The following is a 25769-nucleotide window of genomic DNA, read 5'->3' on the forward strand; positions in this document are numbered from 1 at the left end:
TAGTTGAAAGAGGCGACTTCTCTTCTCTGCAGTTGGCCATGTCTGTATCTGGAAGCCTTTCGCCTCTGGATTACTGGGCAAGAAAGAAATTACAGATAAGCCTACAGACAACTGTATCAATGTGACATCTCTTATGCTGCAAACCTACCTAGTCACTTGCGGTTACTACTTATATCAGGAAATAAGGCAAAGTCATACATGGTAGCATATTTTAGGGCAGTGGTGTCAAACTGTGGCCCTCCAGATGTTCTTGGACTTCAACTTCCAGAAGCCTTCACCACCACCTCTGCTGGTCAGGATTTCTGGGAGTTGAAGGCCAAGAAGGGCCACAGTTCGACACCACTGTTTTAGGGGATCAGAACAGCAATGAAGACACAACCAAGGATGAAGGCAAGCCCTAAATCTTCCAAGAACAGAAGTGCTTTACAAAAGCGTCAATGGGATAAGTTATTTGTTCTGCTTGCATACTAATACAGTAATAGCAATGATTACATGTTGTCTAGTTGATTCCAATTTCATGGTAACCCTTTCCAGGGTTTTCAAGATATAGAATACACCATTTGCTGGATTCCATTCCCTGCACTAGAGAATATAACCAAACAATGATTGCCCTTACTGAAAATTTTTCCAGAAAAGTAGTTGGTCGTGTTAATCTGTGGCAGGAAAAACCACAAAGTCTTGAGCTTAACAAAATTACTGTGGGACACACTTGTGAACCAGACCACAATTCATTTATATATGGAATATTATCCTCAGGGTGGCAGATTTATATATACATGGCTATTATAAGTGGGGGAATTTTAATCAGTGACGTTAGAAGGATTTCAAATATAGAAGGTACAGGCAATGAAAAAATATACAATATTGTTTTTGTACAAAAAACTATTGGGTAACAACAGTATTCATGGAAACGGGGAGCTCATAAACACAAATAATATGTATGTAGATTAAAAACAAAAAGCCCTTGTCTTCGTTCAACCCATAGGAGATGGAGCTGCATCTCTTGATGAATTTGAGGATGATCTCTGTCTTTAGGGTCTGTTTGATCCACCGTAACTATTTCGAGAACAAAGACGGAGTGATAAAGGAGACTGCAGTTTTTTTTAATATTGACATTTTGGATACCAGATTTGTGTCCTTTTATTTTTGTGTCTTGCCTTTTTGTCCTGTATAAAGTGCAGACTGCCTCTGCTGGCAGTTGATGTCACAATATCAAACAGGTGTATGAAGCTGACGTTGTGGAGGACTTCATTAAATCCTATAATAGTTGCTGAGACCAGATATAGGAATGGGGTTGGCATCTGTGTTGTATCTATAAATATGTCAACTTGATGGTACTAAATTATATACTCTCATATATAGGCTGGCAAAAGATTCTATAGGGTTTCCACAATCACTGTTTTACTAAGCGTATGATAATTAGCTGTTGTCAACCACAACAGGCATGTTGTTACCACTGTATCAGCATTCTCAGACATTTCAGACACTATAAAATAAAGTTTCAATAAACTATTCCTTATTATTCCAATCAGGGGTGGATAAAGGGTGGCCTACTAGAGGTTGCTGGACTGCAGTTCCCAGCATTCCTCACCCCTCATGATATTGGCTAGAGCTGCTGGGAACTGCAGTCTGACTACACTGGCAGATTATGTTTTGTCCCCACCTCAAGACTGACATTTCAAAGCAGGGGTTGGGCAAGTTGTGCCCCTTGAGATGTTGGACAGCATAATCTGCAGTGAGGGGAGATTTGCCCAATAACATCTGGAAGGTCATGATTCACATGCCAATTTATGCTTTGTCAAGCCAGTGTTGTCCGAATTCTCTGTCAGGTCAAACAGATAGTCAAATGACTTACCTTGGGAGGTAAACTCTATAGTCATGCCCCTCAAACTTCAGTTCCATGGATGAAGTGACTATCAGAGAGGTTGAAAGCAGGAGGAATCAGATGTGCTAACCCATTAGCTGGATACCTTTGGATTAAGCTCCTGATAAACCCATTTTCTCTCCAATGAATGGCTTCCCTCCTGGTAACCTTCTTTGAACTAATGTTCTTTGGGATCACCCTTTCATGACTCTGCAAACAGGGAATTCTTCGTTGATTTTTGCAGAAGGATAACGTATAACATTTATTTGGGGGGTGGGGGTGAGGGCAGAAGAAAATACAGCAAATCATAATAAAAATTCATCCTAATGATGCCATACCTTCACAGGATCACGAGTGCTTTGCCAATTTGTGACTCTAGGCCTGGTGAAAGGTCATTGTTTGATGGCCACAAGGGGTCTCCAAAGGGGAAATAAGGGTTCAAACGGAGAAAAAAGAGCAGACATTCAGCGAGCCACACAAAGCAGAGCTTACGCAGAGATGATGGTGGGAGTAGTTCTAAATCTGTCAGCATATAACAGGATGATATGAAACAAATTGGGCAGGGATCCCAAGTCTCAGCTAAGGAAAACAACTAAAAGTCTGTCCGTGAGGTGGCGTTTAGAGGCCTTTTGTCCCTTTATTCTTAGCTTATGCCCGCCTGCCTGAGCCACTCTCTTGCAACCCACTCTGGCCGGTGGTCTAGAAATGCACACCTACCTTGAGAGAGTTCCTCTCTCAAAGCTCATGTGTGCCCACCCCACTCCATATTTGTTCTATGGGGGTGAGAGATAATGTGTAGTGCTCTACTCTGGTGCTCCCATGAGCAGCTCTCTGCATGTCCCATGCCAGGACCTCTTCCAGGAAGAGGGAGCTTAGCTTGGCACCTGCTCAACTCTTGTCCTTTCTTGATGTCCGACAAAGGAGGTGGAGTGGCAAGACCTTTGTGTGGCACTGGTGCCAGTACTGAGAGCTTATGCACCTCAAGACAACGTACAAGGCCTGAGTGAGAAAGATGAGCAGGAGCGGCCGTCTAGCAAGATCTGGAGTTGCTCATCCCTACCCACCCCAAAACATACTTGTCACTTGGCCAGGTTTGACTGAATGATAGTAAAGATCAGTGTCCTTGCAGAAGCACAAGATGGGAGCCCTCGTGGCTCCTGGTCCCAGTGGTGGAGGGGTACATTTTGAGCTGAGGTGTCCCCTCGCATCAGATCATGGGCTGCCCTGGAAATGAAAATCCATAGAATGTGGAGTCTCCATAAATCCATTAAAAACTCAGTGCATGTTGGTAACCTCATACTAAATTTGTGGATGAATATCTGGAAATAGTAGCAGAACTGACTCACGGTGGTGTAACAGTCATTTACCCTAAGGAGTGAATTATGTGTAAGAACAGTAAGCTTCATTTGCTTCTCAAAACAAATTCCTGCATTAAAGATTATTTCATTCTAACTGTACGTGTTTCATACCAGGCTTCAGCTGGTTGGATCCTAGTGAAAAGAACACAGTAGATCTGGCAAGCTTGAAGCCAGTCCACCTTTGGGCTGGACCCAATGGGCACAAACTTCATAGATTCGTCCATGGCGTGCAGAAAATGAACAGGGACATTGGCTCGACTAGATGGAGAATTAGCCTAGTCTACGAGGGTTCTTAGTTAATTTGGCCCCTGATGCCCCAAATTCACTGTGTTTTTTATAAGATCAGAAGAAGGTTGTTTTCTCTTTCTTTCTTTCTTTTCTTTCTTTCTTTCTTTCTTTCCCTTCAAGTAAAACTAAATAACAGCTAAATGGGAGGGGAGATCAGATAAGAGTCTGTGACTTCAATATCTTTGCCATGATGTTTTCAAAAAGTACGACTGGGTTGAATAAACAGCCTCACTGCAGGAGGAGCACATTCCTGCAACCTTATCATGGCCAAACACTTTCTGTTTGTTTGTCCCTACTTTTCACCTCTAGCGCCTCGTCTCCCAAATCAAGCACTGGCACAACAGTTGTGTGCACCAAAACTGAAGCTGGCTTGCTGTGAAATATGCACGCTTCACTGCAAAGGGGTGGTTCTCCTTAAGGCTTTGAAAATGGAAAGGAACCCTCCATTTACGGCTTCTTCTTTTTTCCCCTTTCCTCCATGCAACTGATCTGTGGACTGTAGGAAACATTTACACAACCATAGGGCTGAGGGTTTGGTTTCAGTGTTGTTGTTGTTCTTGCTCTTGTCCTGTTCCATCAAGTCACGTCCAATCTATAGTGTGACCCTTTGAATGAGGGATCTCCAACATGTCCTGTCCCCAACAACCCTGCACAGCTGTTGTAAACTGAAGCCTGTGGATTCCTTTAGGAAGTCCATCCATCTTGTATTCAGTCTTTCTTTTTTCCTGATGCCTTCAATCTTTCCCAGCATTACAGTGGTGCCTCACTAGACAGTTACACCGCATGACAGTTTTTTCGCTAGACATTGACTTTTTGCGATCGCTATAGCGATTCGCAAAACAATGATTCCTATGAGGGAATTTCGCTGGACAATGTTTGGTCCCTGCTTCGCAAACCGATTTTTGCTAGACGACGATTTTGACAGCTCCCTCTGCGCTTGCAAAATGGGTGTTTTCGGGACCTAAGCTTCACAAGACAGCGATTTAAACAGCTGATTGGCGGTTCACAAAGCGGCTTTCCTATGGCCGATCTTTGCTAGACAACGATTCTTCCCCATTGGAATGAATTAAACAGGTTTCAATGCATTCCAATAGGGAAATGCTTTTCGCTAGACAATGATTTCGCTAAACAGCGATTTCAGTGGAACAGATTATCATCGTCTAGCGAGGCACCACTGTATTGTCTTTGCAGAGAATCTTGCCTTCTCATGAAGGCAATCTTGTTCTGTGTACTCCCGTGAAAAGCCAGGGGAAGTTAACTGTTTTTGACTACAACTCCCAGAACCCACTGCAGCCCAAGATGGCTGTGAGAGTCTGGGAGCTGTAGTCCAAAACAGTAACATTTCCAAATTCTGCTCTCACTCCACTATCACCTTTAGTAAATAGATTTGTTAGAACTTTCTGGCTTTTCCCCAGGCCTGCCCAACCTACTTGTTACATTCATGAGAGAACACCGACCATCTTGTTGCCTTTGTGACAGCTGCACGAGGAAGTTGGGAACCGGCTTGTGTTTAAATTTCCAGACAGGCAACATTGCAGAGGGCACTGACATGATGGGGTTGCCGGGGGGGGGGGGAACGGACACTGCTTTCCATAATGTATACCCAGATCCCTTTTGTTCCACCACTTTATCTGGTCATCTTTCATTTGATGGATTCATGGGCTACAGAAAGCACATACTTTCCTGGGTGGCTTTGGGACGCATGTGCCACTGTTTGAACTTCCCGACTATACAAATGCAGCTGTCCTGAAGAGGAAGCCTGCCTTGCAGAGCGGTCATCCCATCGAGTGAAAAGAGAGGGGACATTTTAGAAGAGATCACCCTGTTAGTCTGTGCAAGCATTTCAGGCAAAATGCAAACCCAAACCAAATAATATTAATAATTTTGAAAAAAGACAAAAACAAGTGGCACCTTAAAGACTATTATATTTTAATGTCAGCTTTTGTGGAAAAGTCCACTTCATCAGACATATTGGTGGGGGGGCAAGAAATCAAATGCTGGATGAAATATGAACTGGTATGAATTAGTATTTCATCCAGCATTTTATTTTTCCCTGTATGTCTGATGAAGTAGACTTGTCCACAAGCCTATTAAATTGTAACCGTGCCATATGTTTTGTCTTCTTTAAAAATTGTTTTGTTTTGTCTCTTTGGATTTGGCCTGAAGAGAGTGATACTTTCCTAGGCTAATTTGTTCCTCTGGGTTGTTTTAATGCTAAACAAAATTATCATTTGTTGTTGTTGTTACTCATGGTGGTATGATGCTCTTTTGTTGCTGCTGCTTTTCTCTTACCTAAAAAAAAGAGAGAAAATCTTCTGCTTGTGCTTCCAGGCTCTGCCCCTAAGGGACAACAGAGCTTGCCCTTCAGACTCACCTTCTGTCATACAAAATATGGATAAATGTGAGCTGGTGGGCAGGCATTGGCCTGACACTAGTGTCCACCTTGGTGTCCTGCACCAAGCGAAGGGCAAAAAAACAACTGACACACAACCAGAAGGTGGATATAGGGAGGCCACTTTGCTAAGCCCCTGCTTAGGGCCAAAATGGCAAGGGGTGGAAGTGATTCAGGAAGCTAGGAAGGCATGAGCACCTTCCGTGGCAGGGGCAGAGAGGAGAATAAAGGTGGGAGAGTCTGTGGTTAAGGGGAAAGAAGGGAGCAGTGAGGACCAGAATGTGCGCAAAGAGAGGAGTGCAGTTCAGAATTGGCCTGTGAACCCCTAACACCCAGAGGAGCCGTTGTGCTTCTGCTTCATGGAGTTTGACTGGCCGTGCCCTCCTCCAGTGCCCAGCGCCTGACGGTTTCGCTGTGGCAGGGCACTGGGGCAGAGCCTACAATCAGGCAACCTGGGCCCTCTCAAGTCTCCCCTTGCCCAACGCCAGCACGCTCTCTGGCGCAGCTACCGCCTTGGCGGCAGCAATGGCACTTCGAGCGGCTCCGCCAGCTGAACCAGAACTGGTGGGTCCAAAAGGAACAACGGAAGGGGCTCAGGAGCCGTGGAACCTGTATTTGGCCTGAGCCGAAGACCGTGTTGCTGAAGGAGTTGGGGGGTGGACTGTGAAAGCCAGAGGCAAAGGGTGGCAGAGAATTACCCTGACGGGATGTGCAGAACCGTGGGAGGCCAAGAGATTGTGAAGTGAGAGACCACCTGATGGCAGATGGATCTGCCACTTGGATCTCGTTGAGGAACAAAATGGCAGGTTTGCAACAGAGGCTGTCCTCCGGTGTACCACTGACTACCTCACAGGGCCCTTCAATGTCCCCCTGCCCATGGGGGTCTTGGGGACCTGCACAATAACTTAGCTTGCCTTTGGTTGGAAAGAGAAGGCCTAAAGGGGCCTAACGGGGCATCTTGCCCTGAAGTCGCCACTGCTCCAGTCTTTTCCCAACAACCCTTAAGGAAGGAGGCTTCGTCTCTGTCCTGAGCAGCTTCTTACAGTTCCCTAAAACTTGGAAAGTTACTTTTAAGAGGAATTAATACAGTGACCTGCTGAAGACCTTGTTCACACTGGAACAGTGGTAGGATGATGTCTGGGATCATGAGCATCATCATATCTTTGCTCAAGGATGGATGATAGGTTCACTATGCCATTATACGTTTATTCTTAAAAGTAACTTTCCAAGTCGTTCCAGTGGACTGGAAAAGACCCCCCCCTTTATTATCATCAGATTCTTAAAAGACCAGTGTATTCATTCTCCTCCTTCCATTTTCTGAAGTCAATTTCTAAAAGAGGATGCCTATCTCAAAGTGATATCTGTTGACCTTGGACAACTGGTGGTGAAAGCAGGCATTTCCCAATCTGAAATGATGCCCAGGAAATAAAACATGCAGGAAGTGGGGTCTCGTTTCCAGTGGCCATCTGGGGATCCTTGGCGCAATCAGCCTCCCACTCTGGACTGCGATCCTTTCCTGTACTCGTGAGAAATCCACAGGGCGCAGGGCTGCTCTCTGCTCTTGCTGCTCAGTCTCTCCTCAGAGTTGTGGCTGTTGTGTTGTTGCTGGTCCGCCCCTTATCTGCAGCCTCCAGCTGGGGAGCAGAGCCAGGCTAGGCAGTTTCTACAGCCAGATGCAGATGCACAGAGCAGGTGAAAGGACGCTTCTGGCAGGAAAGCATGGAGCCAGGCGAGAGATGGGTCACTGCCCTTTTGGCCCTGATGCTTTGGCCCTTGGGCTCAACGCAAGGGAGCGCTGGAAACCTTGGAGCTCACTTCAACAGCAAAGGTACCTGCTATGGTTTGGGGTGGGACTAAGCAGCTGGGCCCCATACACATGGGGTGCAGGAGCAAGCAACGGTGGAGGTAGAAATGTGGCGTCAAGGAGTAACGTGAATTGTTCAGAGAGCAGTGACTTCTGTGTGTGCCTCTGAAGTTGGAGAAAGTATTCTTTCATCACTTGGTTCTACTGGCTGGGAGATTCTGGGACTTGTGGCCCAGAAATAACTTTCCCAGACTCTGATGGGCTGCCTTGCAAGTACTGTAGTCAGTTGTGTGTGGCAAGGTTGGGTGGGTTGCCTTTGAGCTCCTTGGAATGCGTGCAGCAGCCCCCGGTGTGGCCATATCAATCGCCACGTGCAAGACTGATCCGATTGAATAGCCTCTCACCTTCTCCATCCCCTGTACCTGACCTTTGTCTTCCTGTCTCTGTCGTTCATCTGTATCTCTTGTGCCATGTGATTCTTCACAAATGTAGAATGGAAAGGTTTGGCAGGGCTGAAACCAGAAGCTTTGCCGCTGGGCGGTCACTGATCGCTTGCTCTTTCTTTTATTCTTTAGTTCTGGCTAGCTGGGAGGAGCAGCTTCTTGTAAAGTCAAATGGGGGGTTCTTCTTGTTTATTGGAAGTGTCTCCTTTCAAATCAGACCTTGATTCTGCATGTCTGTGAGTGCATTTCCCAGAGTGTTCTGAAAGAACAGACTGAGGTAAAGTGGAGAATTTCCTGGCTCGGTTTCTGTGGAAAAGTAAAGCTGGTCAGTCCTTGGTTGCATGAAAGAGATGACTCGTCCTGGGACAGGTTGGCAACCCAATGTAAATGGATTTTTAGATATTGTAGAGCTGGCATTCATACTATAAGCTTCCAGATCTTATTTTCTTGCTTAGCACTTAGCATGAGTTTTGTTTGTTTTCCTGTGGTAACAAGAGTATTTAACTGAAGATCAGTATTAAATACTCAAGCAGCAGCAATAAGAGAAAAAAATAGTACTTTTCACCAAAGGACCTTCAAGGTTCAATATCTGTGGAGAACTAGGTTGCCAGTGGCTATGCTTCACATGTTTGGCTCAGGCCCGCAAACCAAGGGTGTACTGAGCAAAGTGGATCCAAAGCCCCAAAGCACAATAAATGGTCACTATATTATAGTAATATTATAAATTATCAGTGTGGCAGATAAACACTCATTTGTTCTCTCTGAGAATATGAATGCTGCAGTTAAGAGCCTACAGGAAAAATGTAGAGGGGCAATACATTTTGTTGCTTCATTAGTTACAGGATGTGCAGGTGCCTAAGTAATTACTTATTTAAATCGGGTGGGAGGCATTTGGCTTTCACAAGTAGTTGAGGAACTTCTATTCTCATCATATCTCACCATTGGCCAAGTCTACCAAGATTGATGGGAGCTGGAAATCATCAGCAGGGGGGGAAGCACAGATTCCTCAACTCTGATTTAAATATTGCTGTGTGTGTAATAGGCATCAACCCAATTCTGGCTTCTGGTACTCTTGCATGGGTTCCAGGGTATTAAGTATATATACTTAAGTATATTTTTCATGGCTGAGCAGGGATTTAAACCCAGGTCTCCTGAGTCCTAGTCTGTCATTCTATCTCCTATACTGCGCTGGGCTCCTGATTTTAAAAATTATTCACTGAAATATGGAGAGTGATAAAATATGTGTAATGCACCTAACACGTATATGTGGGTCTTTCAAGGCAGTGGTGATGAAGCAGTTTAACTCAGATCATCTGAGTAACACAGCCTGTTATTTTATTGCTGCAGTATCTAGGGAGTATCTGTTTGCATTATAAAATAGTCCTTACCACAAATATGGCAAACTTTCCTGCCACTTTAAACCCATGTACTTTTCAAATAAACTGGTGCATCTTGTTAAGCACTGAATAAACTTGCATGTGTGAACGAGCCCTTCTGTGTAAAATAATTTGAAAACATACCCCCTGTTCCAGCAGGACAAACTGCCTATGCTTTCAGTTTTTGCACATCCGTTTTTCTGCACCATCTTGCAGTGGCGAAGCAAGAGGCTTAGGACACTCTTCCCATTTTACAGATAGCAAGCTGCAAGCGATCAAGGCTAACCACTGTGTCTGTAGCTGAAATGAACTCTGAAGCCCATTGGGGGGTGGGGGGTCTCTCTCTCTTTCTCTTCTATCATCATTATGAGCCCCCCCCCTTTCCTGCACTACTTTCTCCAGTCCAGATTCTGCTGGGACTGGCGGGAACGGAAAACAGGGTGTACACTCAGGCTCAGCCCTTATCTCAGGAAACACATGTCAGATGGAGAAGGCTGAAAGACATGTGCCTCTGTGTGTGTATGTGTGTGTGTGAGAGAGAGAGAGAGAGAGAGAATGTTACTGTAAGAATGAGAAGAGAGTCATAAAACACGTAGCATAGCTCCTGATCATGTGGTTTTCTATATTGTGGGGACCATCCACACCGCCTGCCAAACAACAACAGCTAGTTTTCTTGACCTCATTTCCTCTCAGTGCTTCTCTGCCCTTTGCTGTCACCCTGAGACTTGTTTCCCTTTGTTGGCTGTATTTGCACAACAGCATGTAACGTGTTGCTTGATGTCCCCCTACCCCAAATCCATGTCTCTTCTTTCACTCTCCGGTAACGTTTGAGTAAAAAGTAATGTTTGAGTAAAAAGTAATGATGATAGAAGAGAAAAGTACCAGTCTTCCTGCACCTGTTTTCCTTCACTGGTCAGGATGGCCAGGTTTCGGGATTTAATGTTGAGACTTAGATTTGGAAGTCCATTCTCAAGGTCTCAGGCTTGGACCTGAAACCTCAGCGAACGCTAACCCTAGATTTTGGGCTTCAGGACATGTCTTTTAGACCAGTGGTTCTTAACCTTGGGTTAGTCAGGTGTTTTTGAACTGCAACTCCCAGAAACCCCAGCCAGCACAGCTGGTGGTGAAGGCTTCTGGGAGTTGCAGTCCGAAAACACCTGAGTAACCCAAGGTTAAGAACCACTGTTTTAGACAACGAGAGGCATCCATCTTCTTGTATGTTGTAGAACTGCTGCCACTTCTGTGATTCACCTGGCTCTTGATGAATTTCTGTGTTCTATCTTGGTTTCAAGTTTTGGCCCTAACATCTTAGGCAATTGAAGGCTCCTGACCTAGCAACCTAATTAATTACCCGTTGGCTTTGAGGGGTGGCAAAACTACACACTGGCATGGTATCATCTTTAACTACATATGTGTGAGTGTCATGGATAGCAACTGATGCCAGGTCTACCCAGCACAGCTAGTGTTGGGAGAAGGGACCTGATGATCCATAGGATCCCTTCCAGCTCTGCATTTCTATGATTTTTAAGATTTCTAAGTGGATGGGAGCTGCAGTCCAGCAATATAGAGAGAGCTGAACATTTTCTACGCTCAAGTAAAATATCTTTCAGGAAGTTGCAAAGGGGGCACAAAGTCATGTGCTCTTCCAGATGTGTCATTTGGAAGTTTTAGATTTCAGTTTCAATGTTTTCTAGAATTCAGGGTAAGGATATCCAAATGATGAACCTTGAAGGATGTGGGTGGGTTTGTTTGTTTTTGGCCTACAATTTCCATCAGCCCTAGCCAGCATAGCCAGTGATGAGGGACCATGGGGGTTGGAGTCTTGAAATGCCTGGAGGATCGCCATTGCCTAACTCAGTGGTTTTTAACCTTGGGTTATTCAGGTGTTTTTGAACTACAACTCCCAGAAACCCCAGCCAGCTCAGCTGATGGTGAAGGCTTCTGGGAGTTGCAGTCCAAAAACACCTGAGTAACCCAAGGTTAAGAACCACTGGCCTAACTCTACCTCAGGGTTTATAGAGATGTATTTGAATATGTTTAGGGACCTGTCTAGCAATGTTTCTGAAGCAACAGCAAGTTTTTCTGGGAGCAGAAAAACAGGGCCTCATACAGCTCTACCCCATAACTCTATGAAATCATGTTAACATCACTTTGGGGTGGGAGGCAGCAATGTGGAGCAAAAGTGGAGCATTAGAGATACCTGCCTTTTGTCATGCTGCAGCTCTGGTCTAAAAGCTCCACTTGCCACCTGGTAGGGGCGGTGTTGTTTTTTTACTGAAAGAAGCCAAGCATTCTAGCCCTTGATTCAAATGGAGCCTCGTCCTTTTGAGAAGCAGAATCAATTCTACAAAATGTGTTAAACTGGATTTAACACATGCTTAATTTGATTTTGCTTAATTTGTGCAATCTATACAAATTGCAGAATTCTCCTCTTTAATGTGGGGTTGGTTTCCTATGGCAAAAGGGATGGATGGCTTCATGTTCACTTCGGAAGGCACAGCTTTACTGGATAGCAACGAGGTACGTTGATGGTGGTCATGGTGGTCTTAGAGAGAGAAAAAAACCCACTTCTCTAGTTCTGTGGATAACATTAAGCCTGTGCCTCTGCTTTGCCTCTAGTTACTTTTCTTCTGGCTAAGGAGCCCCTGGACCCCAAGTGTTTCACACAGCAGCTGGAAGATCTGACCTGTTTCTGGGAAACGTCTGAACCAGCAACAGAGCAAAACAGTCAGGCCACATACACTTTTGCCTACAAGTTTCAGTAAGTAGCTTACAAGAATGGATTGTCTCAAGACTCAGCCTGATCCAAGAATATTGAGATGTGACCAATTTGATAAGCACAAAGCTGCAGACCTAGCAAGCCGCCTCCCCAAGGCTGCCCCCTTCCCGAACCTTTTATGATGCCTCTACACCTGTGCGCATTACAGGGTCATCTCTTAATTCCTCCGCAGGCACAAAGTTATTTCAGAGAAGCCTCCCTGCATCTGCTGCCCCTCAGGTGTATCGGAATACAAACCCCATCATTTCAGCTGTGAGACTTTCTGGCTAGGGATGATGGGAGCTGTGTCTGTGACACAAGGGATTATAGGGGTGAGATGTTTCAAAACTATGAGACGTCGTGTTCCCAAAGCCACAAGTGTCCGCCATCCCCTCTGCTCACAAATGAGAAAGGGTTTATAGCTGGGCACTCTATCTACTACACCTACCAAATCTCAAATACATCGAAGCTACAAAAATACCTTTAACTCCCACCATCTAGCTATGTTCCAATGAGAATCTAAGACCTTTGTCCTTAAAGCCATTTCATAAGTAAGAATACCTTGTGTGATCCACAAAGATACAAGCATTTCTGAGTACTGCAATATAGAGGGCAGGCCCATGCCATGTTATGGGGTAGAGGCTTGAGGGATCACAGGGTAGTTCCTTTTGACTCCACAGTGGCAGGGGAGGTAAGATTTGGGAAAGGGGTCAAACTGCTGCTTGGCCAGGTGATGACATAAACATTCACAAGGACAACCTGAGCACTGATCCTGGCAAACCCTAGCTAACTAGGCAGTATGGTAACTCAAAGTCAGGGTAAACACATTTAATAGCAAATGGACTTGAGGCAAAATGCATCTAGCAGCTGCTGTATCTGCCACAGTTTCTACTAGTATCCTGCCCTGCCCACATGACACATGTGGGGTTTTTCCAGGCCCTGCACTGCTTATGGAGCTTGCAGAAAATTCACCAATAGCTCATCCCACTCTCCCCCCCCCCCCGCGAGGGCCTGCACTGTTGCTGCCAGGGCTTGTGCAGGAGAAGGTTCACAAACCGCACTGCTGATGCTCCACTCCCTCCATTGATCCAAAATGCCAAATTCATCATGGGCTCATGTGCATGTACCCACTGGCTCTCTGCCCGGTCCCCTGCCATTGCCCCTGGCTTCTTGGTGTACCAGCATTGTACAATGTACATACAAGTACCTTCATATGGAGCCAATGAGCCCTGGGACCCAATTGGAAATGGGTAGAGATGGATGTCCAAACATTTAGGCAATCTCTCTTTCCCTCTCTCTCACACACACAGGCACACAAGCAAACCTCATCCTCTATCCACAGTGATATTTGTCTCCTTGCCTGGAAAACAGGAGAAGCATAACAGTTCCCTGAGGGTCTATTGGGGAGCAGTAGCCAGCTTCTGTGTCTCCCCAAAGTTCCAACCCCATAGGAAATGCTTATCTAGAAGCTAGTTGACAGGATAGCATAATATCTCACATCTTAGTTGGGCATACTTACTTCTCACTTCAGCCAATGCAATCCTTTTCAGAGTTAGGAATAATTGGCACTTATTGATGGAATGGTGTGGCCTAGGGCTGGGCTCATGACTACTAAAGGGTAATAATCCCTTTCAGTACTGAAACACAGTCGAAAAAGGATTACCTAAACTTATTTGAAGAATTTGCTAAAGCTAGCGTCCTTGTCTGCAGGTCTTACTTAAAATTCAAATTAACAAAATAAGAAGTGACCTGAGAGGAAGGAAGAGAGACTAGGAGCAGCTATCTAAAGATAGATTAAAAAAAAAAAGACCAAGACACAACTCAGCTCTCTATCTGCTGATCCCCCCCCTGCCCCCTGCCCAGTATAAATCACCTGGTAGATGTTGTGGTGCACAATCTGTGACCCCTTAAACACTAATGGACGACAGCTCCCAGCATCCCTTACCATTAGCTATGATGATTTGAACTGAGAGGAGCTGTAGTCCAACATCATCTGTCAGACTACGTAAAGATTCCCCTTGACATTTAGTCCAGTCGTGTCCAACTCTAGGGGGCGGTGCTCATCCCTGTTTCCAAGCTGTAGAGCCAGCGTTTTGTCCGAAGACAATCTTCCGTGGTCACATGGCCAGTGCGACTTAGACATGGAACGCCGTTACCTTCCCACCGAGGTGGTCCCTATTGATCTACTCGCATTTGCATGCTTTTGAGCTGCTAGGTTGGCAGGAGCTGGGACAAGTGACGGGAGCTCACTCCGTCACATGGATTCGATCTTACGACTGCTGGTCTTCTGACCTTGCAGCATACAAAGGCTTCTGCGGTTTAACCCGCAGCGCCACCACATCCCTACTCTGTCAGACTAGACTTTCCTAATTCTTACTGTGTTTTAAACATGAAGACAGACCCAAAATCCCACTTCCGGAACTAAAAGAATATTTCCCACGTTCCTGACTAGATAGGCACCTGATCTCTCCCAAATGCCACAAAGAGTCAAAGTGACCTGCCCTGCATCTATGTTTTTATTCACTGAGTTTGGTTGGGAACCCCAGCTCCTAGATGCTCTTTACATCCATAGTTTTCAACCTTTGGCCCACCCACATTTTGGAGGTCAACTCTCATAAATCCCTGCCAGCAAAGCCAAGGGTAAGTCTTCTGGGAGGTGATGTCCAAAACATTTGGCGGTTTAGAGGTTGAGAACCACTGCCTGAATTTATTACAACAGTTACCATTGGAATAAATCTCCCATTTCCAGTACTAATCACCTGCTAGATGTTCACCTCCTAAAGTGATCTCTATATTCTTACTTTGTCTCTGTAGTTTCTGCTGGTGAGAAAGGAGAAATGTCCACCTCACATTTTAATGGTGTTTTGAACCATCTGCTTTTTGTTCAGGGAGGACACGTCCACGAAGACCTGCAATTTGACTGTGACACACACAACTCTGAATAAAACATGCTACATCTGCTTCTTTCCACGGCAAGATGTTTCAGCCTTCAGCCCCATGGAGATCAATATCTTTGATGCACGTTTGCCAAACAACACCCTGCACAGCAGAGACATCTATGTGGAAAAACTAAGTAAGGGCTGGTCTACAATGGGTTCATTTGCAGCAGGCTGGTGCAGGCTACATAGGGTCACTTAGGGTTGGGTAGAGGTTCAGTATGATATTTGGTGCAATCTTTGCATCCAAATAGCTTATAATCTCAAGTAACCCTATTTGGTCTGCGTGCCTGTTGCAAATACACAAACAAAAAATTGCCCTTTCTTGTTTCATCCAGCTTCTGGGAGGAAGTTTTCAATAACAAAAAAGAAATCTAAGTAGTGCAGTATGTCAGCACTACTCTAACACAGTAAAAAAAAAACCTTCCTCCCTTTGCTCCGTGGTATTGCTGGTACTTAGTGGTGGAACTGACTAGGTTCTTTATCCAACCTTTCAGAAAAGTGAAGAAAAGGACAAAATCCCGCTCTTCTCTCCTTCAATTTCTGGGAAGAATTTTTTTAAAAAGTGCTATACAGTATCACTTTTAAAAAGTGGTATAGCACATCAGCACTGCCTTAATACAGTTTTAAAAGATACTTGCTATCCCTGTGGGAGACTAAACAGTGGAATAAATGCCTGTCTGATTGCACCCTTACTCCTAATTAGAGATGGCCATGAACCTGAACAATGGTGGGTTGTGATGTTTTGTAGTTCATGATTAACCATGATGGATCATGACCCACCATGAATCAACCAGAAAACCAAAACCAGTTCACAGTTCAATTTTTGGTTCATGCCCAGTGTGTATGTGTGTGTGTGTGTGTGTGTGTGTGTGTGTGTGTGTGTGTGTGTGTGTGTGTGTGTGCGTGCGCGTGTGTGTGTGTGTGTGTGCAGGGGTACCTGTTCCTGTTGTGCTGCTGCTGCCATGCTGTCACCGTTGCATTGTGTTCTTACTCTGTTCTTCTCCTCTTCTCTCAAGTTTTCTTAGATCCCCCTTCTAACCTGAGTCTGCAGCCACTGGAGTCAGCAAGGCAGGTCAATCTGAGTTGGCTGCCTCCTCCTGTTGCACATATGGGCAACAACCTCCGCTATGAGGTGGCCATCTCCCCAAAGGGTTACAAAACCCGGCAGGTAAGTCACTGACACGTTTGCTCCCTCTCTCTGGGAACTCCTTCCACTCTTTCATGCCCTTATCTCTTCTTTTATCCTGCCCTTGCCTCTAGGTGGAGAGTATCACTGGACAGACATATTACCTCATGTACTTGAAAAGCGGAACCCACTACACATTTTCTGTGAGGGTCAAGGCTAGTGGAGCCAGCTATGATGGCTACTGGAGCGCATGGTCAGAGACTACATCGGTGGAGATACCAAATGGTGAACACTCTTATCTGTCTGTCTGTCTGTCTGTCTGCCTAACTAATCTATGCCAGCCACCTAGGAATTCTCTGAGCTTCTATAAAGACTAAACAAGAAATCACATTGGCCTGTCCTACTGCAAGCCCCAACCAAGAGCTGACTCATTGAATCAATAATGCAATGGTAACCCAGCACTGAGGTAAATGCCACCAAGCCAAATGATCTGCTCCAGTTGGGATTAGCAATAGGATCCTGGCCATTATTTAAAAACGTAACAGTTGCAGCATAAAGATTTGCTGCCCAGATAAATTGGCTAAAATGATATCTACTGTGTGACTAACCTAACACAAGATGTAAGCAGTTAAATAAAAATACAGGTTTAAAGAATTCATATTTTAAAAGTGTGGGGCAACCACAAAAAAGGCTGGTTGCTGCTGGCACCGGAAATACCACCATGGTGGTGCCAGGGGGCAGGGAGCAAGCTGTTCTGCAACCAGAGTGCCAATAGACATGGTCACTAAAACACAAGCTTCTGAAGAAGACCTTAAGGTTCAGGTAGGTCTATTCAGGAAGAATCAGCCTTCGAAGCAACTTGGCCTTGTTAGGGGCTTTGAAAGTAAGGCACAGCTGGGCCATGGTCCAAATCATGGAGTCGTGAGAGGCTGATTGACCTTAAAATGATAAGCGGAGATGTCCTGTCGCCTGGACCATAAGCTACAAATGGATTAAAGTTAGCACCTAAAATGGAACCCGAAAACAGACTGCAAGCCAGTGCACCTAACAAAACATGGATATAATTTGATGAAGAAGCCTGGTTACTTATCTTGTAAGCCCAGCTTCCAGCCTGTTTTTCAAGATGTGTCCCTGTACAATGCATTGTTTGGGTGGGAGGGCACAGTAGGGGGAAGAAGATACGTGGTGCTCATGAGGTTGAGGACTTGAGCTGCTACAGAACCCCTATATATGGTGTATGTAGGTATTTGTTGGTGTTAAAAAGGGAGGAAAGATGTTATGGTGTATGTTGTCAAGTCAGAAATGACTTATAGCAACCCTAAGAGGGCTTTCAAAGTGAGATATTTAACATGTGGCTTTACCAGGTCCACTCCATGGCTGAGCAGGGATTTGAACCCAGGCCTCCTGCATCCTAGTCTATCACTCTGTCTACTACACCATGCCGGGTACCCTGCAGAATGATAGGAGGTGTGAAGCTCTAGAGCAGCCATTCTCAATGGGGGTCATATGCCTCCCTTGGGGCCCCTGGCACATTTCAAGGGGGCCACAGACTGGAAACAATTCTTGACACACCACTGTTTTAAGATCTGTTATGTGACTTATATAATCCTACTTCAGTATGTATTTCTTTTATATTGTGTTTATGGCCGTGGCATTGAGAATGGTTGCTCTACAGTGACCACCAGTACCGCATAAATAGCGGATGCTCTGATCAGAGCTTCCAAAGGGTATCTTATTAGTTTACATGGGAGGTGGTGGTGGTTGTGTTTATTAAAATAATTAATTAATTACCACACATTGAGATTGTTCAGGTCATGGGATGCAGGAGTGGCATTTGCCTCTTCTGGAATTTTAAATTCATTTGCAATTTGCATTGCACGGACAGATGCACCAAGAGTGGCATGCATTGTGTACACAGGTTTTGCAGCTTTGCCCCCTCCTGGAAAATGATGTGAATGAATATGTTCCAGAGAAATCAGCTGGTGTAGAAGCAACTCCTTGGAATTAATTTTAATATTAACATTAAATCAAAAAAACCAACAAAAACTTATCATACAGATCTGTCAGTCATAGAAAGAAGGAGTCCATAATTCTATGTGATTCTATGTAATTGTGGAAGAAAAATGTAATTGTGGAGTACCAGTCACAGCTTGGTAACTGTTTTCTCCTAGGTTATAATGGTGACAAAAATTCAAGTGATATTTTCCTAGACATAAAAATGTGTAGTACAACCTAAATCTTGCTCACAGGGTATCATGAAAAACACCACTTGCTCAACTTTCTAGTATTTCAGCAATACAGTAGAAATGTTAATGCTTTGTCCTTTTTCAGATGTAAGTCAAAAAAGAAGGGATAACTTAGCCCAAAAGTTTGGGATGAAATCCATTCCTGTTTAGACCATGGATTGCTCATGATCCTTTAGACAGAAGATACTATTAATTTCCCCCCCAATAATCCAGTTATGCTAATTGATGTGATGGCACATTTATTATTATTAATCTAGAATTGCCGTCAATTCCTTTAAACTTATTAAACATAACTGTTTAGGTACAGAAACTTAAACCCCACTTCTTTTAAAAACTGCCATAATGTTTTAATATTCTCACAGGTGTTTGCAAAGACTGTGTCCCCTCTAAAGATCAAAATGTTCAAGAAGTCCAAAAGGATTAAATTCAGGATAACATATTAAGGATGCTACTCTACTGATGATTTTGTTGCCTTCAGCTTGTCCTTACCTTTATACCTATAGGCAAAAGAATGGCTTTTGATCAGGGCAAGGGGGGCGTCACCCCTGAAATTCTAGGATGAACTGCCCTTGCCCGAGGAACTTCCTATCATATATTATGTTTTTCTTGCTTAACCTCTGCTTTCCAATTTGTTAACAATAAACCTCGTAAGGTGGTTTAAGATGTTCAGTTTTAACTTGAACCATCACTGGTTCCAATTCTTTTGCAACATAATAAAGTGTATCATCTAGAAATGGCAACCCATATTTTCCCTTCCTTCTATAATACAGCCTTCTAAATTCCTGGGTTTTTTTCTATTCAAAATAAAGTAGATAATTAGTCTTCGCCATATTTTTAACTGAGATTATTCTATTCACATTTGCTAGTCTGAAAAAAAGGAAATGTAATTCTAGCAAGATTTGCCGTTTTAGAAGCTGCAATGTGGCAAAAGAAGTAGACTGTTAATTCTAATTTTGTTAAGATTATATCTAAAAATCACACTGTAATCCAGATCTTATTCTATTTGAAGGGTGGCAATATGCAGCCTAAGGTCCTCAAGCTACCTCCAGGGCATTTCTTTGCAGCCCCCTACATTGCTGCGACCACCAGGAGTCTTCCATACACCCCTCAGTGTAATTTTAAAAAAATTCATGAAGTTCTAGGTGGTAGTAGGCATGTTGTCACTTTTGAGAGTGGCCCAACACCCCTGCAGTTCCATGCTCCCTATTTTACATATACTTTTGGCCACCAGAGGTCACAATAGTTTTTAAAATTAAAAAGCATACTTTACTTGAAGGCATTTTTCAGTACTGTACATGAGAATCCATCGGACAGTAGTTGCCTTTGCAGTACACAAATACTGCTTTAATTTTTTGAAGAAGCCCCTTTAGCCCAACTTGTTCAGAGTGTAGTCTTTTGGATTCTGACAAATCTGAAAAATGGCATTCAACCCCATTGGGATTGCTTACCTGCAAGATTGTGTTTATATCATTTGAGACATGTAAAGGATATTGGGCTAAATTTGATCCTCTGGCAGGCAGAATATTTAGAACATTCACTTCCCTCTGTCAATCCTTTGAGCCTCTGAAAAACACAACTATGGAGGGTTTGCCAATGCATCAGGGCATGTTTTGAAGGTGTAAGGGGAAGGGGATTGGGCCCTCAAGCTTCCACTGGAATCCACTGTACTGCCAGTGGAAAACCAAAGCTGGGTCCTGCCCATTGCCTGCTTTTGTTCTAGCCTTGTTAATCTTAAAGTTTACAAGACGATAATATTGAAAACAAATGTTCTCCAGCTCTGCATATAATTTACAATGTTGAAACAACATTAGACAGGCAATGCCACTTGCCTACTAGATATTGTTGTGTCTTCAATTTCCTTTATTTCCGCATTTTGGTGATGTATATTAGAATGATTGCTGAAGAGACCAAACAAAGAGCAAATGCTAAAACAGGCAGGCAGCATCCCATATTCAACCAGACTGGATTGGAAATGTTGACCTTGCCATTAATCACAATCTTTGTAATTGAAATGTTATTAGTAGCTTTACTCAAAGTATGCAGATTTTTTTTCCCCAATGTGAAAAGCTTTTCTTCCTCTCTAAAGGAAAGAGCACATGATTTTGTAAAAAGCTTTTCCAGCATTAAAAAAAAGCTCTTTTATTTTCTGTACACAAATAATTGTATTTTTACTTCCTATGCACTATCCATAGAGATGGACACGATTTTTAAAAATTGCAAAAATAATCAAAAAATCGCTAATTTGTCAATTTGTATTTGTCAGAAGCAATGCCCCGACAATTGTGAATCGATGAATTTTTAGCAATTTTCAATTTGTTGAGCTATATAATGTCCCTCCAGGTACTTAGAGATACTAAAATTGCAGGGAAGCGTCTTCTGACACTCCTCTACAGTCCCTCCAAGTTTGGTGAATATTGGGCTTTGTGTGTCTCCCCAAGAAAGTGCCCTTTAGCAGCTGGCTTGGGGGAAAATTCCAGCACTGCCACAAGCCAGATGCTAAAGGGCACTTTCTTAGCCCCCCCCCCTTTGTGGGTATATACGGTAACTGATGAGGGTGTTCTCCCTTGCTTTTTAGAGCGACACACAAACACAAGATATCTTCTGTCTATCTGCCATTCTCTCAATTTTTTGCTATGTATTCAAAATGGTATTTTAGCCCAGCTGACAACATACCCTTGACAACAAACTAGCTTCATCTCACACATGATGAGGTACGATGAGGACTTCAGCTCAATATCATCTATGTTGACCCAACTGCTGCCATTGCATATTAATGCAGTCAAAAGCAGAATGTGATAAACACAATACAAGAGATTATATGAAAGCACAACTATATTTCATTCCTGTTTGGCAACTGATAATTTACAATGAATTCAGCAGCCACTACATAGTTTACTAATTAAATACTTACCAGTTACAGAAATGTGCCAAACTAAATTTACATTACTTAGGTAGCTATATTCTTTATAACTATGTTTATCAGTCAGTTCACAATATATTTGGAATACGGTTTCCCATTTCCACAATATTTGGTCCAGGAAAAAATCAGTATTAGTTTATTAGAAAAGCCGAACTTGTGATTTAACAGAGCAATCTCATGCACACTTAATGAGAAGTTCCACTGTGTTCACTGGTACTTACACCCCTGTACGTCTACATGGCATTGTAGCTTAAATTCTATTGGCGTTAAGTACTTATTCATCTATTTTTTTGCTCCTCCATCCATCAGTTTCTTTCCATTGAGTCAAATCCATCAGTATGAACTAGAGTAGACCCACTGAATCAATGGGACTTGGTTCAAATTACTATACAGTATAACAGGCAGTTTACTCTTTCTTCACCACAACTTTCGTTACTAAATTGGTTCAATGTTGAAAATATCAATCAAGCATTCTCCATCCTCACTTCAGGATCCTCCATAAGGTATCTCTGCAGTCTTTCTATGACAGCTTTTGCTGTGCTCTCTCCAACTTCACCTTATATTTTCTAGCATTCAGTGTCTGGCTCAGAAATGGAGGAAGCTTTTTAATATAATATTTTTACTAAGAATTTGTTTCTCTAACATAGCAATGCAATGTAAAGACACCCTTATTTTATCCTAATGTATACATCGATCAATTCATTAAATCAATCTGAATTCAGGTTGTGAGGTGGGAAAAGACTTGATGGTCCAGAAGAATACATTTAGAGTGCTTAGTTGACTATGTGGCATGCAGTGCATTCTCAGTTTGACTATTCATGAGATGTTAACAGGATGATTTGACCTTGTTAGTCTTCTGAAACATTTGACTAGCAAGATTAACATCCTTCCAGAAGACTCTTCAAAAGATCCAGGAGGTATACTGCAAACAAGTGTCAGAGCATTCATAACATTGCGCCATGCTATCAATGATTTTTGCATTGAAGGTGACCAAGGAATCATTTGAAGGGTTTTGATAGAATATTTTCTGCAGTCCTTACCTGTTCCCTCTCCCTTTCAGATCTGGACCCCCTCATTCTGACACTGTCTGTCATCCTGGTGCTGATTGTTCTGCTCTTGGCTTTTATCACTCTGATGTCTAACCGCAGGTACTGATCTTTGAGCTCCGAAAAACATTTGGTCTTCTCCCCCATTAGCCTCTTTCATTTGGGATCACTTGATCAGGTGTTATAAAACCATCTCTTGCTTCAGAGATGGATATTCCTTTAGATAGTCTTAATTTTATGTCATTCCTGAAGTGATGTGGTGGTGGTGGTCTCCGACCTATATTCTCATTGTGGTCTGTCTCTTCCCATTACCTCCCACCAGATTTTTGAAGAAGAAGATGTGGCCTGTGATCCCCACTCCAGAGCATGAATTCAAAGATCTTTTTACAATCTACAAGGGCAACTTCCAGGTATGGCAAAAGCTGCCTACCCAGTCTTCATCTGTGTGTGGTAGTTCCTCAACATTCCTGTCACCCTACAACTCTGCTGGCATTGGGCAGCTGTGTGATCACAATTCTTCAGGCATGTGGGAATTGTAGGCTGAAAATGTAATGTTTCTGTGCTCCAATTCCAAGCACCAGTTATTAATCTGGTTAAAAAAAGGTTCAGCCAGCCAAGCTAATTTAGTACAATGGGTCAACAAACACAAAGAGGACTTACGGGCATACTGAGGAGCTAGCCCATGGATGAATATGGCATCCAGAAGTCCAAATGAAGACCCCAGCATTTTAAGGCCCTCTGTACCCCCACTCCCAATGTTATTTTAAATTTTTTTTCTAAGAGTAAATGGTTTCTGGTTCCAAAAGTCCCCTCATGCTCCCTAGGGGAGCATGGGGGAAATTTTGCCACATTCTGGGTATCCCCCTAGCACACTCCCCCATCTCCAATTTATTTTCCAAAACATTCTGATGAGTATAAGGTGAAAGTCTCACTACCATTTTAGTAAGAGAAGGGGGTGGGGCTTCTAGAAGCAAGTGCAGATCTCCCAAATTCTCGTGTGTGTGTGTGTGTGTGTGTGTGTGTGTGTGTGTGTGTGTGTCCAGATGTTTGGAATTTGGCCATTATGGGGTTTCACAAAGCCCCCTCGAAGCATAGCATCACATCTTCCAGTCCCTGACCGGCTCCTCCCCTTTCTTTACAGCTATGGATGGGGCACCAGAACATCTATCTATGGTGGAGCCATAATCCCCTTTATCTGGAAGAACAGCCATTCATGGTGGAGATATTATCTGACTGTGATGGCCGCAAGGTGGATGACCCTCTTCCGCCTCCTCTTCCACCCAAGACTCACAACATGATGGAGCTTTTTGCTACTCCAGAGGTATCCCAGGATGATTATCTAGTACTGGATGAAGACTTGGTGCCAGGCTGCTCAGGAGGGGATGGATCCCTGCTCTTGCCAGACAATGACAGCAGTGAGGGGACAGATGTGGCCCTGGCTAGGACAGCGCTGAGGTCCCCAGAACCCAGCCAAACATCCTCCAGCTTTGAGTACATTGTCTTCGATCCCAGCTCAGAAGGCCTATCTCCTCAGAGTCACCACCAGAAAGAGCTCCAGCTTCGCAGCAGCTACCAGATGGTGTCCGACTCTGGAATTTCTGCCGACTACAGCCTCATGGATTCCAGCCCTGGCCAGATGAGCTTATACACCAACCTCTGTGATGGGGGGCCGCAGCCATTCTTGCCCAGCTATATTGTGTGCTCATAATGACTGTGAGTCTGGAGTATCAACCCCCAACTCCAAACAATGGAGGCAGCAAGATAACAAGCTCAGAAGTCTGGCAACTTCCTCTCCAGGTTGTAGCAACATGCTACAGAGGAAGCTAATGGAAAAAGCTATGGGCTGCTTCAAAGGTCCCAACAGCCAAACAGCAGAAAGGTTTTCAATATGGATAGGAAGGTAACAATGACTGGACAATGGATTAAGATAGTACAAAGAAAACACTTTGGGTGCATTTGCTTCCACAATTCATCCATGATCCTTTGAACAGTTCTTCATAACACTTGAAAGTACTACATCATTTTTACCTTGATGTCAACACAGACAAGCCCATTCTATAAAGGTGACAAGCAGTGGCTGAGCCCAAAAGGTTGTTCTGTGAGTTTGTGGCATGGACTGGGAACTGTGAACACCCTCCTGCCAACCAACCCACATACAGTACTTATCGACACCAGCATGCACAGGAGTGAGGTTGGATGTGTCGCCTGATGACATGCCAGTGCACAGGAAACTTTGGTTCAGCACTTTTTTCTACTAGAGTTTTGGTCATTTTACTTTTGTGAAATGTATTCTTGGCTAAGTATTATAGAGAGACATGTTTCATACACAATTGGGCTGAGTCTATGACCCAAGATTGTGAGGAAGAAGAGCAAGCTGTCTTACACTAGGTCACACCTTGGCTCACCTAGCCCATTATTTTCAACTTTGTCTGGCAGTGGCTGTCTTGGATTTCAGGCAAGATTATCACCATCTAGGCCAAGATGCTCGGGACTGATCCTGCAATCTTCTGAATGCGAAGCATCTGCTTTGGCACTAATCTATTCTCCCTTCTTAGTACTGTACTAATAGTCCTCATGTCTCCCACTCCCCTCTGCTGCCCATAAGTATTAGCTACGGCCAGACATCTCCAAGTTTCAGATAGCGGATGGAGTCCGGGGTTAGGAAAACATGGAGGACTGGCTGCAACCCAAGAATCTCCATTCTACTACAATTCAATGAGTGGCTTTGGCTTTTACACTTATAGTATGGTGTTAAAAAAATACTGACTCAAACGCGAATAAGCTATCTGCTTGAATAAGCACTGTAACCTCTCATGAGAGAAGAGGATGAATACTGAGAGAATTGCATAGGTACTCTCTCTGCTGTTTACTGCCTCAGAAGGTGGCTAATACATAACATCACTCTGATTTGTCTGCCCAAGAGAGAATTGTGCCATTCACCTTATTCTGATAGTACTGGGCAAGATCCTAGATTTTGCTGGTGTTATTTGAACTATCCTCTAAAGAGTATGATCAGCATGTGACAACTGAAATGAAACTGTATTTGTTTCACCACTGAGATTATAATTACCGTAAACTCTTATAAATAGGTCTACATAGGAACTTTTTCTAATTATGTACCATAATTCAGATTGAATATTTTTAATACTTTGAAGGGTTTTTTTAATTAAAAAAAATAAAGAAATAATATCAAAATTACCTCTTCCCTC

The 25769-nt window shown here is 43.7% G+C and overlaps 1 protein-coding gene across 2 annotated transcripts; it reads left to right on the forward strand.

Annotated features, from left to right (window-relative positions):
* Positions 1-7550: 7550 nt before the first annotated feature.
* Positions 7551-25755, forward strand: EPOR (erythropoietin receptor). 2 transcript variants are annotated; one of them, XM_020791698.3, is made up of 8 exons: positions 7551-7730; positions 12145-12286; positions 15172-15356; positions 16239-16390; positions 16483-16633; positions 22575-22662; positions 22883-22970; positions 23702-25755. In XM_020791698.3, exons 1-8 carry the CDS (start codon positions 7622-7624, stop codon positions 24266-24268), a joined length of 1482 nt encoding a protein of 493 aa, XP_020647357.3. In that variant the 5' UTR covers positions 7551-7621; the 3' UTR covers positions 24269-25755. The 2 variants fall into 2 exon arrangements, with proteins under 2 accessions (XP_020647357.3, XP_072847701.2); XM_072991600.2 differs by lacking the exon at positions 7551-7730 and adding an exon at positions 8365-8426.
* Positions 25756-25769: the final 14 nt, after the last annotated feature.

This window comes from Pogona vitticeps, chromosome 2 (assembly GCF_051106095.1).
Source record: "Pogona vitticeps strain Pit_001003342236 chromosome 2, PviZW2.1, whole genome shotgun sequence".
Classification (NCBI taxonomy): Eukaryota; Metazoa; Chordata; class Lepidosauria; order Squamata; family Agamidae; genus Pogona; species Pogona vitticeps.

What these genes read in the sequence shown, in the direction of transcription:
- EPOR (XM_020791698.3), top strand. Translation starts at nt 7,622, where the DNA reads ATGGAGCCAGGCGAGAGATGGGTCACTGCCCTTTTGGCCCTGATGCTT. An exon ending in ACTTTTGCCTACAAGTTTCA is followed by an intron (nt 12,287 to 15,171) that starts GTAAGTAGCTTA and finishes CTTTTTGTTCAG; the next exon opens with GGAGGACACGTCCACGAAGA. An exon ending in ATCGGTGGAGATACCAAATG is followed by an intron (nt 16,634 to 22,574) that starts GTGAACACTCTT and finishes TCTCCCTTTCAG; the next exon opens with ATCTGGACCCCCTCATTCTG.